This window comes from Neoarius graeffei, chromosome 9, assembly GCF_027579695.1.
Source record: "Neoarius graeffei isolate fNeoGra1 chromosome 9, fNeoGra1.pri, whole genome shotgun sequence".
Classification (NCBI taxonomy): domain Eukaryota; kingdom Metazoa; phylum Chordata; class Actinopteri; order Siluriformes; family Ariidae; genus Neoarius; species Neoarius graeffei.
In genome coordinates this window covers 71,768,330-71,787,460 of record NC_083577.1, presented here as the reverse complement: position 1 = coordinate 71,787,460, position 19,131 = coordinate 71,768,330, and the positions used below count along the sequence as shown (strand labels likewise).

Genomic DNA, 19,131 nt, shown 5'->3' with positions numbered 1-19,131 from the left:
TGCGTCCCCTCTGATTGGGTTGCCTGTCCGTGCGAGTGCTTGCTACGACATGGTGTTTTTGTTTTTTTTTTTAACTGGATTCCACGCCGATGAGGAACTCGAAGTAGCACCTGAGTATTACTGGCATAGCGAGATGTGAAGGTACGGACTGGAGTTACAACTGTTAAACACAACACAATAATATGCATAATGCAATATTGATGTTCCCTGGTCTATGAACAGAATGATAAAAACGACATTTATCATCCATATCGAGATACTTTTGTGCAGAGCTGTACAAGTACTATGGTGCTAGACCACCGTGTGTTAGTCAATTTTATTTAATGTAACATAGCGTTTACCCCTGCTGTCAGCTCTGGGGGCTAAGCACCCCCAAAGATCAGATGCTAGAAATCACCCCTGCCTCATTCCTTATGCTGCGTTTGCGGTAAAGTGTCATCCGTGTTAAGAGGCGCTTACGTGCCATGCATGTAATACGTGCCGGTCCCCAAGTTAGATCTGGATAGTCCTGTCTTGTAATTGAATGGCTGAAACTGAAAAAGCTGACACTTGGTGAACATCAGCTGCTTGTTTTCTTCTTATTCCATAAATGTGTCACTAATATAGTTGAAGACCTTATAATTAATTTTCAATCACAGCAACTTTTGGCAAACTTAAATAAAACCCCTGGCAAAAAAAATATGCAATCACTACTCTTGGATGAGGGGAAATAAATAAATTGTATTTAACAGTTGAACATTCTGGCTTTGTAAAATGTACCTCAAAAAAGTTCAAATGAAATTGTAATTAATGGCACTTTTTTTTTTTTAAGATTAAGTAGAGGAAAAAAATTCTGGAATCACTCAACGATGAGGAAAAAGTTATGGAATCATGAACCATAAATAAAAAAAGTACTTCATTGCATCTCCTCTGGCTTTTATGACAGCTTGAACTCTGAGGCGTGGACTTCACTAACAAAAAACAATACTCTAGGTTCCAACTTTCTCGTATAGCAGTTAACAGATCAGCTTTGTAGGATGGAGCCTTGTCATGGACCTTTTTTTTTTTTTTTTTTCAATTTCCACCATAAATTTTCAACTGGATTGAGATCCAGACTGTTTGCTGGCCAGGTCATTGAGTTGATCTACCTTTCCTGAAGAAAGAAAAAAAAAAAAGTTTTAATGCTCTTTGCTCTGGGTCAAGATGAATTATCATCCTAAAAAAAAAAAAAAAAACCTGTCCAAAATTTCAATGTCCACCTGTGTATTTACTATAGAGGTAATTAATGACTGCCATCTCCGCAGGTCCTTTACCTGACATGCAACCCCATATCATCAATGGCTGGAAATTTGCTTGTTTTCTTCAGGCAGTCATCTTTATGTATGGTTCCTTGGAACGGCACCAAACAAAAGTTCCAGCATTGTCTCCTTGGCCGATGCAGATTCGTGATTAATCACTGAATTTCATTTTCATCCAACTCATCCACAGTCCACGACTGCTTCTCTTCAGCCCACTTGAACCTTGTTTTCTTCCGTTTAGGTGTTAATGATGGTTTACATACAGAAAAGCCAAACGTAAATCCCATTTCCTTCAGCCAATTTCTTACAGTTCAGTCACAAATATTGGCTCCTCTTTCTGCCCATTTCTTTTGTTGTGCATTTTCTATTTTCAAGGCACATTGCTTTGAGTTTTCTGTCCCGACGATTTGACATCTTCCTTGGTCTTCCTGTAGGTTTCCCTTTTACAACCTTCCCATTTTGTTTGTACTTGCTCCAAATTTTAGACACAGCTGACTGGGAACAACCAACATCTTTTGCCACACTCCGTGTTGAATTACTTTCTTTAAAAGGAGCTATGCAGAACCTTTATTTTTAAATACATTTCCGAGTGGATAGCATCTCCATCCTTGACTCTTGTATGCTGCATAAATGTGAATTTAAAAAAAAAAAAAAAAAAAAATTATATATATATATATATATATATATATATATATATATATATATATATATATTTTTTTTTTTTTTGAGAGTTAAAAATCAGCCATAAAGTTGGCATTCGAGCTGCCCCGCTGAGCCAGCCAGCCCTGAGTACGTGACGTCACAGCGGGAACCGGTGCTATAGACCAAAGCCAGACTCAGCAGGCGAGAGTGGTTGCAATGGCCTGTTTGTTCAGATTTATTGGAGATTCTTCGGATTCCTCAGATAGTAATACATCTGACTGTGATAGTCCTGAAATTGGAGTGTGTGTACATACTATTGCTATAGACGTAGAACCGTATCAATTCGAATCATCGGAAAGTGAATTCGATAGTAACACATCAGCCACGGAGGCCCCCACTTTACGAAATAAAGCCAGAGAACAAAGCCGTCTAGAGAATTGGATGGATTTGAACTGACAGCCTCATGTGACTCTCATTAAAACAGGATAGGTGTTATAACTTATGCAACATACATGTACATGCATGCATTTTTCACTGTTAAAATGTAAAAGGCTAATTAAATAATCAGATGAACTGAAACAATCATATTCTGAAGCAAATTAAATAATCTTATACCAGTAACTTAAAATACACAATACAAGTTGCATGTATTAATATAAATGCAGGTAAACAACAGGTGGTGTAACCAAATGAGAGTCGCATCTTACCCATCTGTGTTCTCGCTTCTTGAAGGCCGAGCTTGTGGCTGATTGTTTTGAAACAATCCGACTTTCAGTTCTTTGTTCATTCGCTTCTTCCACGTAAAGGCGAGATATTGCTGCTGAGGCAAGCATATCCAGTGGAGATATTTGACGGCTGGTCCACTCATTCTCCATTTTCTCCATGCTGAGTACTCCGCCATTACTGCTCGGCTCACACCCTGGGAGAACTGGTGCAACTGAACTTACTTTCCTTTTCTTGTAGTTTTCTTTTCCTTTAATTGTTGGTACTGCACCCTCTTTCAATATGGGCTTATAGCCAATGCTCCTCAACAGATCATAGGTCTTGTACGAGTCTTCAATAAAATGTGCAGAGCAGAGGAGAGACCACTTTGTAGGTGCCCAAGCCGTGAACTTCTCGCAAAACGCGTCCAAATCTTTGCAGTTTGAACATTCTTGGGCTATTAATGCAACGTAAATCCACCTTCTCTCATGTTGCTGCACCAGCCAGCAACACATCTATGTGGCATGGCGATAAATTAGCTCAAAACGGAGGATCGGAGTTGCAGTCAGATCTGTGTTTTAGTATAGCGGAAATGGCGATGAGACCGATAGACTTCCTGTTGTGACATTACGGACGTCAAGGTCATTCAATCAGACGGCTACCTATATGAATCATTTTAATCGTAAAAGTTACTATATTAGATTTATTGTTAACGCTCAAAACTATTCCTGTGCCATTCTTGAGTTCTCAAGGCATTTATAAACGAAAGTGAGGCCATGGTTCTGCGTATCTCCTTTAAGGACGTTTTATTCTAATCCTTTCCATTGTTTCAACTGATGGCTCTCTTGTCGGGGCCATGTTTCCTGTCAATCAGCCAGATGCAACAGCTCATTAAAGTCTACAAGCACTTTTTTTTTTTTAAACTGCAGATTAATTTGCATATTTAGGCTTGTGTGGGTATTTGTTTTAGAAATGCAAGTTATAGGGTAATTCTATAATTTTTTTCTTTATCATTGAGTGGTTCCATAATTTTTTTTCCTCTACTTGATCTTTTTTAAAAAAAAGTGCCATTAATTACAACAATTTTATTTAATTTGAGGTATATATTTTACAAAGCCAGATTGTTCAGCTGTTAAAATTATTTTGTGTCATATCTGATTTTTTTTTTTTGCTACAAAGTAAAACAGCTGAATGAACATCCTCCAAGAGTAGTGATTCCATATTTTTTGCCAGGGATTGTATTACCCCCCCAAAAAAAAGTGACTTTCAGGGAGGCCTGCAAGTGCCAGGAAATGCACTAGAATGCATCTCTGAGCATGGAGAACCCATGAGCTTTCAGGAGCCTAAAGTGGCCCCCGAACCCCCAGCTGTTATGACTAGTGCCATTACGCTGATATTTTGGTCTAGTTAGAACCCTGGATATTACCATGTTTTCAAGGATGTGCAAGAGCCTTGATAAAGCCAAGATCTTCTGATTCAGTTGTGCTTGCCTTTGTAAGTACAGCACCATGCAGCTTATCAACTAAGTGCATTTAATCTGTCTCATTACCTGACACCTGGTCAGGTTGGTCTGAGCGACATTATGAGCAGAGAGAATTCCTTGTGCCCATCCCGGAGTGGCCCGCTCCAACAAAGACGGAGGCTTATTAAAACAAGACAAAAAGAAATGTAAAAATGAGGACTGATTCTTGCAACAAACACATCCGCATAGTCAATCAGCTCAAGACACCTTCGGAAATGGACAATGGAACAATTAATCTATTCTTAGGAGTGTCAGAAAGTATAGTATGGTCTAGCCACACTTACCTTGGACATTTTAATCCCTCCGTCCTTCTTCTTGCCCTTGTTCACTGCAGCGTAGGTGTGGCGGGCACTGTCGTAGTCCACCAGCTTTCGGTCACGCTTCGCTATTCGAGCCTTAAAATGGAGTTATAGTACACAAAATCATTCAGGTAGGTGTTTAGGCAAGAAGACAAGCAAATATCTGAATGTCCGATATTAGTTAGAGCATCAGTTCTCCTACCTTAATATCAGGAAATTGGCCCAAATAAGTGTCCATGGAGATTAAAGCATGATCCACGAGTTTTTGGTGAAAATCTGTCCACAGAAGGTCGGAATCCTGCAATACACAATGTGCTGTACTTATTTTTAATTTTTTTTTATTTAAACTACACCTCTGTAATTTGTATTCTAACCACTAACTAATTCTGCATAATGTAAGTTCAGTAACAGAGTAGCACAAAATCCACTCAAGGTAAATGTAGAGTGGATATATAGTGTACGCACCCCATTTAAAAAAAACAAAAAAAAAAACAAATGATAAATAACTTCAAAACTTTTCCCACCTTTAATGTGACCTATAACCTGTACAATTCAATTGAAAAACAAATCTGTAGGGGGGAAAAATAAAAAACAAACATACAATAAGCTGGTTGCGCAAGTGTGCACGCCCTTAAACTAATACTTCATTGAAGCACCTTTTGATTTAATTCCAGCATTCAGTCTTTTTGGGTCGGAGTCTATCAGCCTGCCACATCTAGACTTGGCAATATTTGCCCACTCTTCCTTGCAAAAGCTCTCCAAATCTGTCAGATTGCGAGGGCGTCTCTTGTGCACAGCCCTCTTCAGGTCACCCCACAGATTTTCAATTGGATTTGGGTCTGGGCTCTGGCTGAGCCATTCCAAAACGTTTTGGGGTCATTGTCGTGCTGAAAAATGAAATTCCTCTTCATCTTCAGCTTTCTAACAGACACCTGAAGGTTTTGGGCCAAAATTGACTGGTATTTAGAACTGTTCATAATTCCCTCCACCTTGATTAAAGCCGCTGTTCCAGCTGAAGAAAAACAACCCCAAAACACAATGCTGCCACCACCATGCTTCACCGTGGGGATGGTGTTCTTTTGGTGATGCGCAGTGTTGTTTTTGCACCAAACATACCTTTTGGAATTGTGGCCAAAAAGTTCAACCTTGGTTTCATCAGACCAGAACAGATTTTCCCACATGCTTTTGGGAGAGTTGATGTATTTTTTGCAAAACTTTAGCCGGGCCTGGATGTTTTTCTTTGATCCTACCCCATAGTCCAGACACATGGAGAATACAGGAGATTGTTGTCACATGTAGTACACAACCAGTGCTTGTCAGAAATTCCTGCAGCTCCTTCAGTGTCGCTGTCGGCCTCTTGGCAGCCTCCCTGACCAGTTCTCGTCTTGTCATCAATTTTGGAGGGACGTCCAGTTCTCAGTAATGTAACTGTTGTCCCATATTTTCTCCACTTCTTGATGACTGTCTTCACTGTGCTCCAAGGTATATCTAATCCAGTGGAAATGTTTTTGTCCCCTTCTCCTGACTGATACCTTTCAACAATGAGATCCCTTTGATGCTTTGTAAGCTCTCTGTGAACGCTGGCTTTGGCTGCAGGATGCAACGGAGTAAATGTCTGAACTTTATTTGGGGTTAATCAGTCATTTTAATTGATGGCAGGTGTGAACCCAAAAAGACAATGTCAAAATTAAATCAAAAGGTGCTTCAACAAAGTATTCACTGCAAAAAATTGAAAACTGAATTTGAGGAGAAAATTACTTAATACTAGTGAAATTATCTTGCTGCACTGGCAGATATTTTTGCTTGATAAGACATCTTAGAATAAGTTGGCTGCAATCTAGAACTAAGTTTAATAATCTCAGAATTGGTGTCTTGTATTCTTCTAATAGGAAATGTTAGATAGTTTCAACTATTTTCACGATATTTTCACTTGCTAAGATATCATTTTTTGCAGTGTTAGTTTAAGGGTGTGCACACTTATGTAACCAGCTCATTGTATGTTTATCCCCCCCAATAGATTTGCTTGTTTTTCAATTGAATTGTACAGGTTATAGGTCACATTAAAGTGCATATCATATATATATATATATATAAATAAATATCCCTTTACACACTCATCCAGAAGGGTAATTTTGCACAAGGTCATCGGTCTACAGCAGAAAAAAAAATAAAACACGTCTGGAAAAATCCCAAGGGAGTCTGGAGCCAGATTCATGACGTCACCTGCGGAAGCGCCAGCAGGCTGCGAGAGCTTTGCATGGTTTCAGTGCACAGTCTATGTAGACCAAGTGCTCCCATTTCTCCCTCATTGTCCGGTCTTTTGGGAAACGAGGAGTACTAATCCCATCAAGATTGGTGTTGCTACACCCTCCTACGATACATCTGTTAACCATTTTAATAATTACGCGATAACGTTGAAGAAATTTGCAGAAAACCACCAGGTCGTTTTCTCATAAACAAACCAGCGCTGATGTAGGATTCAGAAGGAGGCATCTCGCACATGATGTCACAAAAATCAATTTTTGTCGGGAAATCCAAATGCCAAGATTTTTCAGAGGCGGACCAATTCGCCTCAAATGGCTTGATTTTAACTGAATTTTTCTGGTATTGTGCAAGGTAAAAAAATTGCACAAAATGCAAAAATGTGACAGATATTTGACCAAAGTTTAATATAAAACAGGAGAATTACATTGATCTTGCTCCTGAATTTACCCGTGATATGCACTTTAAAGGTGGGAAAGTTTTGAAATTATTTATCGTGGTCTCTTTTTAACATCAGAAAAATCATTTTAACAGGGTGTGTACACTTTATATCCACTGTACAGTGTATCTAAAATGACTCAAAGATGGTAATAATGTTTCCAAAGACATATGCAACACACAAACTCTAGATGGAGTGAGGTGTATTTGTTGAGATGTGGTTTGTGCACCAGACAGACGGTGTGCATCGATTTCTATTGATTTTACCCATGAGGACTTTTAGCCTTATGGCACAGTGTGAAACTGTTTAAATGTAACAGAGAAGCAAGAAAATAATAAACTCAAATGCCTTAAAATGCTTTGCATGGAATCAGCAGACTACTATTAAATCTAATTATTATACTCATTACAACCTTAAGACCTAAAGCATAAACACAACAGCTATCGTATTCTTCTAGTACATTCCTATCATAAACGAACAAATACAACATCCAAACAAAATTGATTTTAAGTGAACAGAAAAGCATGAAGATCTGTTCCGTGTGAGGAGGGGAAAAAAAAAAATTGTCTTCCATCACAATCTTGTCCACACAATCAATCAATCAATCAATCAATCAATCAATCATTCTCAGTAAATGATAAAAAGTAGATAAAGCAGTAACCTCTGCAACGGAGTCCATTTCATCTTTGCCGTACCACTCCGGTTCGTACATATCAACTAGGCACTCCTGCACACGTTTGGAGGACTCGTGCATCGCTGTTGAATAACAAAGATGGAACAAAGCAGTGGAAAAATACAAGGAATAATAACCCACAATACAAAACAGAAGACCTGAATGTAATGAAACTACCTTTCACAGCGGCCAAATAAGCCCGCAGGTCTTTCTGCAGTTTGGTGCCCTCAGCCTACACAAGAAAATTAAGTAGACATGAATGTGAAATGCAGGTAGATACAAAAGGAGGAGGAGAATTTGCAACGCTGAAATTACACACACATATCCATCCATTATCTGTAGCCACTTATCCTGTGCAGGGTCACAGGCACCCTGGACAAGTCACCAGGTCATCACAGACACAAACAACCATTCACACCTACAGTCAATTTAGAGCCACCAATTAGCCTAACCTGCATGTCTTTGAACTGTGGGGGAAACCGGAGCACCCAGAGGAAACCCATGCAGACATGGGGAGAACATGCAAACTCCACACAGAAAGGCCCTCGCCGGCTGCTGGGCTTGAACCCAGGACCGTCTTGCTGTGAGGCAACAGTGCTAACCACTACACCACCATGCCACACGCACAAACAACTGTGCAAAAGTCTTAAGCACCCTATTTTGTTCATACAAACTTTGTTATAGATTTCTATTTCATGATTTCTACATTATCGAGTCAGAACAAAAACACTGAGTTCCAAACGTTTCCATCCATTCCAGATGATGAAAACATTTTAGTCATGGACATTTCAGTTGTCACACAACCTGAACACATTCACCCCATGAAATATCTGGAAGCTCTGATACAAAAGATGTTGAATATACTTCAACAGGAAGTTACATCATCTGAATTTTCTGAAGATTATGGGAAGGAGAAAAATAATTCTTTCAGTCGTATTGTGATATTAACGGACAAGATGTTTTGAAATCCAGCACTGTTGCCGAATTATCAGCTGACAGTAAGTCATTTACTCAGGAATTTACTTAAGTAAATCATTAGGCCTGATGTTGTGATCATGGGATGCTGGTTAACTGCATTTTGTCAATTCTATGCCAAGAATAATCAAACCCCTGACTCTGAAACCTGGTCCTTATTGAACATCAAAATGCAGCCACTGTCACCCAAGAAAGCCTGTAAAAACACTGTTGCCTGAGATACCTGAATTTATTTTCTTCTAATTGACATTGAAAAATTATTAAATAAGTAAATAAATATATATTTTAATAATTTCTTTAATGTCGATTAGAAGAAAATAAATTTAAAGGTCCCATGGCATGGTGGTTTGTTGATGCTTTAAACGGGCTCGTGGAGGTTTCCGGATGTTATATCCGCAGCCTTTCTCGAAATGAACCCTCGGCACGTAGATATAGCCTCCTGGGAGAAAGCCCCATTTCAGCGCTTTTCCCAGTACGTCGTTTTGCTAAAGAGAAGCAGGAGGCGGGGAAGGGTAGAGGGTGGGGGCGGCTCTTATTAATATTCATGACATGTAAACGTGTTACCTCTGATTGGCTAACAGCACTGTGACGCTACCTCCAGTGAGTCAGAACAAGCGGATGTGAGTGTCTTACTATGGCGAGAGAGAAGGAACAAACCGTGAAGGGAAAAAATACCACGCGCTGACGTCATTAAGGTGCAACGCGAGGAAATAAAATAAATTCAACAAATGTTTGGGTTTTTACTGAACAAACAAACAAATAAAATGAACGAGTGACTTAAAAAAAAAATGTGGGTGTCTTTGTAAAAACTGTTTTGATTGGCTATTATAACAGAGCATGCTGCATGCTTTTTGGTTTTGTAGCGCAGAGTACCTGGCTAACTGCAGGAAGCGGTTAGCTGCACAGCTAATGTAGCCATTGCAAGGCTAACGCACCGATTTTAAAACACGGCAAAACGACTTAACAGTTATACACTTACTTGTTCGGTGTTTGTTGCTGATGCGGCAGGGATGCTTGGTACGGACCCAGGCTTCAGTGACAGTTGATGTGCAAAACCTGCCCTGTACTGTCCCAAGTTGTGGAAACATTCCTCAGGAAAATGCTTCCGACAAACATACACCGTCTTAGGTAGACTCGACGGCGTATTATTGGAGTAAATAAAATTAAGCCACTGCGTCTTCAGGGGCTCTCCCGTCGGTATGGGGAGCGTGGGGATCATCTCCCTTGCTGACGTCGGCAAGGGAAGAGCTTCTCAATGCGCCGTTTTGACGCGCCATTCTCAAATATTGGGCATAGTTTGGTTTACACATTATGAAATTTCTAGCCACTGGGGTGACTTAAGAAGGTCAGAGGAACTCATTTTAACATTAAAAAACCTCAGAAAGTGAAAATTTCATGCCATGGGACCTTTAACAGACAGACAGACAGATAGATAGATAGATAGATGCAAAAGTCTTAGGCACCTTTTTCCCCCCATACAAACTTTGTTATAGATTTCTATTTTATGACTTCTACGTTATCGAGTCAGTACAAAAACATTTTAGGAGTCCTAACGTTCATTTTCCAGCTCAAAATTAAATGTTACAGAAACAAAAATGTATCTGAGCAGTATATTACACAAGAGAGCACTTTTCAGATTAAAAAAAGAAAACAATGAAGGCTACTGGGTTTTGGTGCAAAATTAAGACACGAGTGTGACAGTCAAAGTGTCCAGAAGAACTGTGGCTGGTTCTGTAAGATGCTCAGTAAAACCTACAGCTCATTTCCTTATAAAACTGCACTCACTGTACCTGAGACGACTATTTTTTTTTTTAAAGCAAAGGGTTGTCTGACACCAAATATTGACTGTTTCATTTATTATGGCTTACTGATTACTGTTTATAGTATTTTTTCTTCATGTTGAAACATTTAATTTCATCATTTTTAAGCCATTTTTGGTCTATGGCATTTCTTTACACATGCCTAAGACTTTTGCACAGGACTGTGTTTTATAACAAGGTGAAAAATGATAGTGTAATGAGTTGTTGTGAGTTCTCACTAGCTGCTTGTTAAAGTTAATCACTCCTTCTTCAAATGCAAGGTCTTTGGTCTCGTCTGCCTTGCCAAGCTTCTGCAGAACCTGAAAAATGAACAGTGTTTCAATGCTTAGAGACAACATTCAATGTGAGAAGGGGGGGAAAAAAAATCTCATCATTAATTTAATATGTGTGAAAGTGTCACTGATCCAGGGCGAACGTAAAATCCATCGTCATTCGAGTAAAGAAAGCTCAACACCACTATACTGCATCCTGTACTTTAACTTTAAAGTAAGTTACAAAATCTGATCCATGTTTTAGACTGAACAAACGTTTGTAATAATTCAGTTAAGGATATTGCATACTGTAATATAAGCATGCTCCATTTAAAATGTGCAAAATGGAGTACATCGCTTTTTCAGATACAAAATCTCAACATCAATCCTTATGCCACTGTTTACATGAGACTGTTAAAATAATATTAAAATGTTGACTTGTTTGGGAGATTCCTTTATTCGTTCATTCATCTTCAGTAACTGCTTCATCACAATGGATCTGCATCCTGTACAAGGAACACTAGTTGTGAGGCAGAAATACACACTAGATAGAATGCAAGTCCATCACAGAGCACCATGCTCACACATATTCTCAGACAGGGGCAAATTAACATAGTCAGTCCACTTTCAAGCATGCTTTTGGGACATGTGAGGAAAGAAGATGCCTTTATTTTCTGCATATACAGTACCAGTCAAAAGTGTGGCTGAGAAAACTACCTTTGTGAAGGTATATCATTTCACCCCCCCTTTTGAAGGTTAGATGCTGAGGACAAATGCTTTTGGTTCCATCCATTATCTGTAATGTGCAGGGTTGCAGGCAAGCTGGAGCCTATCCCAGCTGACTATGGGTGAGAAGACCTGGACAAGTCGCCAGATCATTGCAGGGCTGACACAAAGGGCTCACATTCACACCTACGGTCAATTTAGAGCCACCAGTTAACCTAGCCTGCATGTCTTCGGGGAAACTGGAGCACCCAGAGGAAACCCACACAGACAGACACGGGGAAAACACGCAAACTCCACACAGAAAGGCCCCCGTCAGCCACTGGGCTTGAACCCAGAACCTTCTTGCTGTGAGACAACAGTACTAACCACTGCACCACCATGCATTTGGTTATGGACTGTAAATACAATGTGTCATGAACACTGCCTACAGGATTTGCGCAGGAATAAATAAACAAACAGGGCTGCCAGTACAAATATTGGGCCCTTTGACAGGATAATGCACTGACTCAATGACACATTTTTGTTCCCTGGGGTCCAAATGGCCCCCCTGTCTACTTCCATCCTGATGCCCTATGTCTGGCTGGAGTCTCATCACATCGCTCCTGTGGAGACATGTTGAAAGTCACACTTGGAAGACGCTCTGGACACTTACAGTAATGCTTTTATGGCTGAGGATTACAGTTGACTTGCTAACTTTAGGACTGCAGTTGTCATGAACAGTTTTGCCCTCAAATTTCCATCAATGAACAGTTTAAAACTTCAACAAAGCAGACTCAATGACATTTTTGTTCCCTGGGGTCCAAATGGCTGCTTCCATCCTGATGCCCTACATCTGGCTGGAGTCTCATCACATCGCTCCTGTGCAGACATGTTGAAAGTCACACTTGGAAGATAGCTCTGTTAAAATGAGGATGGGTTCCCCTTGAGGTTTCTTCCTCATGTCGTCTGAGGGAGTTTTTCCTTGCCACCATCGCCACAAGCTTGCTCACTGGGGATAGATTAGGGATAAAATTAGCTCATGTTCTCATCTCATTATCTCTAGCCGCTTTATCCTGTTCTACAGGGTCGCAGGCAAGCTGGAGCCTATCCCAGCTGACTACGGGCGAAAGGCGGGGTACACCCTGGACAAGTCGCCAGGTCATCACAGGGCTGACACAGACGACCAGTCACACTCACATCTACGGTCAATTTAGAGTCACCAGTTAACCTAACCTGCATGTATTTGGACTGTCGGGGAAACCAGAGCACCCGGAGGAAACCCACGTGGACAACATGGAAACTCCGCACAGAAAGGCCCTCGCCGGCCACAGGGCTCGAACCCAGACCTTCTTGCTGTGAGGCGACAGCGCTAACCACTACACCACTGTGCCACCCTAGCTCATGTTTAAATTACCCACACATGCCCCCTTTATGGTACTCCTGCAAATGTTGACAAAAACTGCAGTGTCCCCAGGAAAGCAAATTGTCCTTTCCAAAGATTGGGCCTTAATGTCTAACTGATGGGATGCTCTATAATAGTGATATTTGTTTGTGTGTGTGTGTGTGTGTGTGGGGGGGGGGGGGGGGGGGGGGGGGGGGGTTAGGAGAGACAGAATGCCCACACTGAGAGGCAGCTGGCCTGCAGGATGCTAAACACAGCTCACTGCAGGATCAGTTAAAGGGGAAGCCTCGATTCAGAGATCTTATGTGATGTCTTCCAGGCCCGTGTCCTTGGCACACAGAGCTTCCAACGTTTTACCCTTCATTCATTCATATGAAACTGCAATCATAGCATAGCACAGCACAGCATAGTATAGTACAGCCTCCTGTGATTAATCTGCATCGCCTTTAAACAGGCTGGTATTGATAACAGGATAGTGGAACGCAATGATAATTAGGACACGGTAGTCGAGCATCGATCATTCAGTGGACACAAAGAAAGATGAAGAATTAATCCTGTAATGACATTCTAGTAATAAACACGTAACTGGGTTTTTTTTTCTTACCTTTTCTTGAGCCCTGGTTATTTTTTTCTGTACGTTACTGGCTATTTTTCCTGCCGAAACCCCTTTACCCATCGACAGCTCGGCCATTTTGTCTCTTTTATATCTCTTAAACGGAAATCTGAAGAGCTATAATGTCAATCGCATTGAGAAATCGCACGCTTGTCCACGAGAACAGCCGCAAATTGACGTTCCGTGGGTCGTTACTATAATAAAAATAATGTCCGTTTATTATAGGGAAACCTGCACGCGCACGCAAGATGCGCGTTCCCGAGATGAAACGTCGTCTTAAAGGGACAGCGCACGTTAAGCTTTGAGCTTGTGGGCGGGGTTTGCCTGGCTGTGTACGACCCGGAGAAACAAATCCTTCGGTATGTTTTAAAACCGATTAAAGTCTCAAACGTGCACGTTTCCACACAGACACACAAAATTCAGGAGCATTGTATTGCGAGACGCTTTTCCAATAAACATTTCAGACTCTATATGTGTGTTTTAATCTCATTTCTTCTCATCTTGTTTCATAAGCTGAGGATAATGCTAATCAGCATTTTTTTTTTCAAAAGCAATTTACATTTACAAAAGGTGGTGTAGTGATTAGCACTGTTGCCTCACAGCAAGAAGGTTCTGGGTTCAAGCCGAGGGATACAGTGGTGCTTGAAACTATGTGAACCCTTTCGAATGTTCGATGTTCCTGCATAAATATGACCGAAAACAACATCAGATTTTCGCACAAGTACTAAAAGTAGATAAAGAGAACCCAGTTAAACAAATGAGACAAAAATATTACACTTGGTCATTTATTTATTGAGGAAAATGATCCAATATTACATATCTGTGAGTGAAAAAAGTATGTGAACCTCATACTCAGTCAGGTGTTTTCAATCAATGGGATGGCAATCAGGTGTGAGTGGGCACCCTGTTTTATTTAAAGAACAGGGATCTATCAAAGTCTGATCTTCACAACACATGTTTGTGGAAGTGTATCATGGCACGAACAAAGGAGATTTCTGAGGACCTCAGAAAAAGTGTTGTTGATGCTTATCAGACTGGAAAAGGTTACAAAACCATCTCTAAAGAGTTTGGACTCCACCAATCCACAGTCAGACAGATTGTGTACAAATGGAAGAAACTCAAGACCATTGTTACCCTCCCCAGGAGTGGTCGACCAACAAAGATTACTCCAAGAGCAAGGCGTGTAATAGTCGGCGAGGTCACAAAGGACCCCAGGGTAACTTCTAAGCAGCTGAAGGCCTCTCTCACATTGGCTAATGTTAATGTTCATGAGTCCACCATCAGGAGAACACTGAACAACAATGGTGTGCATGACACGGTTGCAAGGAGAAAGCCACTGCTCTCCAAAAAGAACATTGTTGCTTGTCTGCAGTTTGCTAAAGATCACGTGGACAAGCCAGAACGCTATTGGAAAAATGTTTTGTGGATGGATGAGGCCAAAATAGAACTTTTTGGTTTAAATGAGAAGCATTATGTTTGGAGAAAGGAAAACACTGCATTCCAGCATAAGAACCTTATCCCATCTGTGAAACATGGTGGTGGTAGTATCATGGTTTGGGCCTGTTTTGCTGCATCTGGGCCAGGACGACTTGCCATCGTTGATGGAACAATGAATTCTGAATTATACCAGCGAATTCTAAAGGAAAATGTCAGGACATCTGTCCATGAACTGAATCTCAAGAGAAGGTGGGTCATGCAGCAAGACAACGACCCTAAGCACACAAGTCGTTCTACCAAAGAATGGTTAAAGAAGAATAAAGTTAATGTTTTGGAATGGCCAAGTCAAAGTCCTGACCTTAATCCAATCGAATTGTTGTGGAAGGACCTGAAGCGAGCAGTTCATGTGACGAAACCCACCAACATCCCAGAGTTGAAGCTGTTCTGTATGGAGGAATGGGCTAAAATTCCTCCAAGCCAGTGTGCAAGACTGATCAACAGTTACCGGGAACGTTTTTGTTGCACAAGGGGGTCACACCAGATACTGAAAGCAAAGGTTCACATACTTTTGCCACTCACAGATATGTAATATTGGATTATTTTCCTCAATAAATAAATGACCAAGTATAATATTTTTGTCTCATTTGTTTAACCGGGTTCTCTTTATCTACTTTTAGGACTTGTGTGAAAATCTGATGATGTTTTAGGTCATATTTATGCAGAAATATAGAAAATTCTAAAGGGTTCACAAACTTTCAAGCACCACTTTAGGCTCCAGCTTGCCTGCAACCCTGCACAGGATAAGCGGTTGCGGATAATGGATGGATGGACATTTACAAGTCTTTAAGTTTAAATTTACACAAGACGTGGCTGCTCTGGTATCCAACCCAACAAGTAAATTTTGAGCTGAATGAAATGATTATGCATTGTGATCCTTACAGATAGTGTGTGTGTGTGTGTGTGTGTGTGTGTGTGTGTGTGTGTGTACTTCAATAGTGTGTATACTGATCTGCAGTGTAAGTTGGCTAAGATGTAATATAGTGAACTAGCCAGAAAATAAATTTGTCTGCTAAAAGATGGCTTACATTGCAAACTGACTGCTGTGGGAAGCCATGGCCTAATAGTTAGAGCAGCAGCTTTGGGACCAAAAGGTTGCTGGTTTGATTCCCTGGACCAGTAGGAATAGCTGAAGTGCTCTTGAGTGAGGCACCTGACTGCTGCTCTGGGTATGCTGTATGTTACTTTGGATTAAGAGTGTCTGTTAAATACCATGTGATGTCCAAATTGTATTTATAACTTAAAAGCAAGGTAGATATTTTATTATATTTCTTGTAATTCTCTTAACATCCTGACAGCAATGAATAAATCAAATGCTCTGACAATAAAAAGAAAAAAAATCTGTCCACTGTGGCAGTCACAGGGCTGTAAAAACCCTTCCAATCATTTCATTCATGGCCTACCTGCCTTTTTATGTGCACTCTTCCCATGCACTCATTGCACATGACCAGAATCTTCCACAAACTAGGTCTTCATTATTACTGACATATTGTTAAATCTAGCATGTAAGTCAACAGCTATGAGTACTAACAATAACCGTGCTTGTTTTTTACATTCATTATGATAATGTTTTAGGTGTTTTCTTGCATGTGAACAAGACAAGAGGTACTTGGATATGGCACTGACATGCTACACACAATGCTCTCTCTCATGGACTCGTCCTCCAGCAGTAGTCAGGCAGTGCACGTTCATGTGTATTGGAGGGGTGGTTTTGGAGGGTGCACAGATGGGGGGTGGGGGGTGGGATTTTTTTGGATTGAATATCTTCAAAATATAGCTTACTCTTGCTGGTTTTGCCAAAATTACCTACTCTGACATTAAAAGGAGACGGCCTTTCAATTTCATAAAACCGGTAAAATTTAGTCCCCTCTGAAATTTGGTCACTATATCTTTATTTCTGTAAGATCTAAAAAAAACCCAGGCCATTCTGTGGCTGGGAAGTTATTTAATTTGAGTGGATTCCCTGGCAAATAATGTGCATGAAATTGCTCACTTTGTGCAGTCAAGCAGACAGAGGAAATCCGTGTGCGCATACACACCTTTTGGTGTCTTCTTCTTCTTCTCTTGGGTTTTACGGCAGCTGGCATCCAGTGTTGCATTACTGCCATGTACAGGTTTACCTTGACCGTGCACTGACAGTTACATGTTCTGTCACTAAACGAACAGCTGATCACACTGAGGTGCTCACTGACTGCCGATATTTATTAGTTTGGTCCTGCTTTTCCTTTCCTTCGCAACATAATGTCTTTCCGTCTTGCTTTTTGTTACTGTAGTCGGTCTTTCACGTTTCATTTGTGTCCTTCATTTTCCTTTCCCGTTTCAAATTTGTATCCCACAATGCCTTGCATGAACGGGGAAAGCCCACCATGTGATGCATGACGTAGTATCTTGGATTGCGTCACGGTCAAGCAAGAAATAATAGTGGAGAATTTAGGGCCACATGACCCTAAATTTGTTAATTGTTCTATTTAAAAAAGTTAATAATAAAATCAGAAGTCTGTGATTCGAATTCAGTAACTTTTGGTCCACTAAACAAAAATAATTGGGTGTCAGGGAAAATTATTTTTATGACCTAAACTTGAAAAATCTGAAAGGCAGTCTACCTTTAACTGTTATAATGCATTTATATACATCTCTGTGAAAGGAGAACTATGATCCGAATTTTGAGATGTCTCTGTGTTTTATGCCATACAGATTTTTCTATTTCTTGCTTGTAGTTTGAACACTTGTTGCACTTTTTGTGCTTCATGTAGTCAATTGGGCCGGCACGGTGGTGTAGTGGTTAGCGCTGTCGTCTCACAGCAAGAAGGTCAGGGTTCAAGCCCCGGCAAGGGCCTTTCTGTGCGGAGTTTGTATGTTCTCCCCGTGTCTGCGTGGGTTTCCTCCGGGTGCTCCGGTTTCCCCCACAGTCCAAAGACATGCAGGTTAGGTTAACTGGTGACTCTAAATTGACCGTAGGTGTGAATGTGAGTGTGAATGGTTGTCTGTCTATGTACCAGGCCTGTGATGACCTAGCGACTTGTCCAGGGTGTACCCCGCCTTTCGCCCGTAGTCAGCTGGGATAGGCTCCAGCTTGCCTGCGACCCTGTAGAACAGGATAAAGCGGCTAGAGATAATGAGATGAGACTGTCTTGTCTTCTATGACAAAAAAATCTCAATCTGTCTCACCTATTAGAAGCTTCAGTGCTGCATCCTGAGGTGCACCCTGTACAGGAAGCTGGTTTGGTTAGGGATTTTATTTGCTATGCATTACAAAGGGCAATCTTTAAATTAGCAATTTATTTCATTTAGTTTAACAATCCTTTCTATTGAACAGTCATTAGCCACTATGAGGGAAATGGTGAACGTCCCAACATGATGTACTGATGTATTTGTACCACATGATGGCGACAAAACGTTCTTCATAAATTTTGTTTCCTACAATGTTTACAAGATGAAAGAGACACCCAAATCATTAAAAGAAATATCTCATCTCATTATCTCTAGCCGCTTTATCCTGTTCTACAGGGTCGCAGGCAAGCTGGAGCCTATCCCAGCTGACTACAGGCGAAAGGCGGGGTACACCCTGGACAAGTCGCCAGGTCATCACAGGGCTGACACATAGACACAGACAACCATTCACACTCACATTCACACCTACGGTCAATTTAGAGTCACCAGTTAACCTAACCTGCATGTCTTTGGACTGTGGGGGAAGCCGGAGCACCCGGAGGAAACCCATGCAAACAACATGCAAACTCCACACAGAAAGGCCCCCATCAGCCACTGGGCTCGAACCTAGAACCTTCTTGCTGTGATGTGACAGTGCTCGCCACTACAGTACATCACAAAATTAAATGTTCCAGAAGAAAAAAAAAGTTTGTTTATATCTGAGCAGCATATTACATAAGATAGCACTTTTCAGATTAAAAAAGAAAACACAATGAAGGTGGGTGGCACGGTGGTGTAGTGGTTAGCACTGTCACGTCACAGCAAGAAGGTCCTGGGTTTGAGCCCAGTGCCTGGCGAGGGCCTTTCTGTATGCAGTTTGCATGTTCTTCCCGTGTCCGCGTGGG

General features: G+C 40.9%; 1 protein-coding gene across 2 annotated transcripts in view; it reads right to left on the bottom strand.

The window, feature by feature from the left end:
* LOC132891332 (myc box-dependent-interacting protein 1) overlaps nucleotides 1-13,752 on the bottom strand; it is a 41,881-nt gene extending 28,129 nt beyond the window's left edge. For both annotated transcript variants that reach the window (XM_060928844.1, XM_060928843.1), the window contains exons 1-7: nucleotides 13,574-13,752; nucleotides 10,830-10,910; nucleotides 7,994-8,048; nucleotides 7,805-7,899; nucleotides 4,645-4,740; nucleotides 4,428-4,538; nucleotides 4,171-4,263 (exon numbers count right to left, since the gene is read on the bottom strand). In XM_060928844.1, the coding sequence (XP_060784827.1) occupies nucleotides 4,171-4,263; nucleotides 4,428-4,538; nucleotides 4,645-4,740; nucleotides 7,805-7,899; nucleotides 7,994-8,048; nucleotides 10,830-10,910; nucleotides 13,574-13,660 (618 nt within the window). In that variant the 5' untranslated portion in view covers nucleotides 13,661-13,752. The remainder of the gene's footprint in view (nucleotides 1-4,170; nucleotides 4,264-4,427; nucleotides 4,539-4,644; nucleotides 4,741-7,804; nucleotides 7,900-7,993; nucleotides 8,049-10,829; nucleotides 10,911-13,573) is intronic.
* Between the last annotated feature and the right edge of the window lie 5,379 nt (nucleotides 13,753-19,131).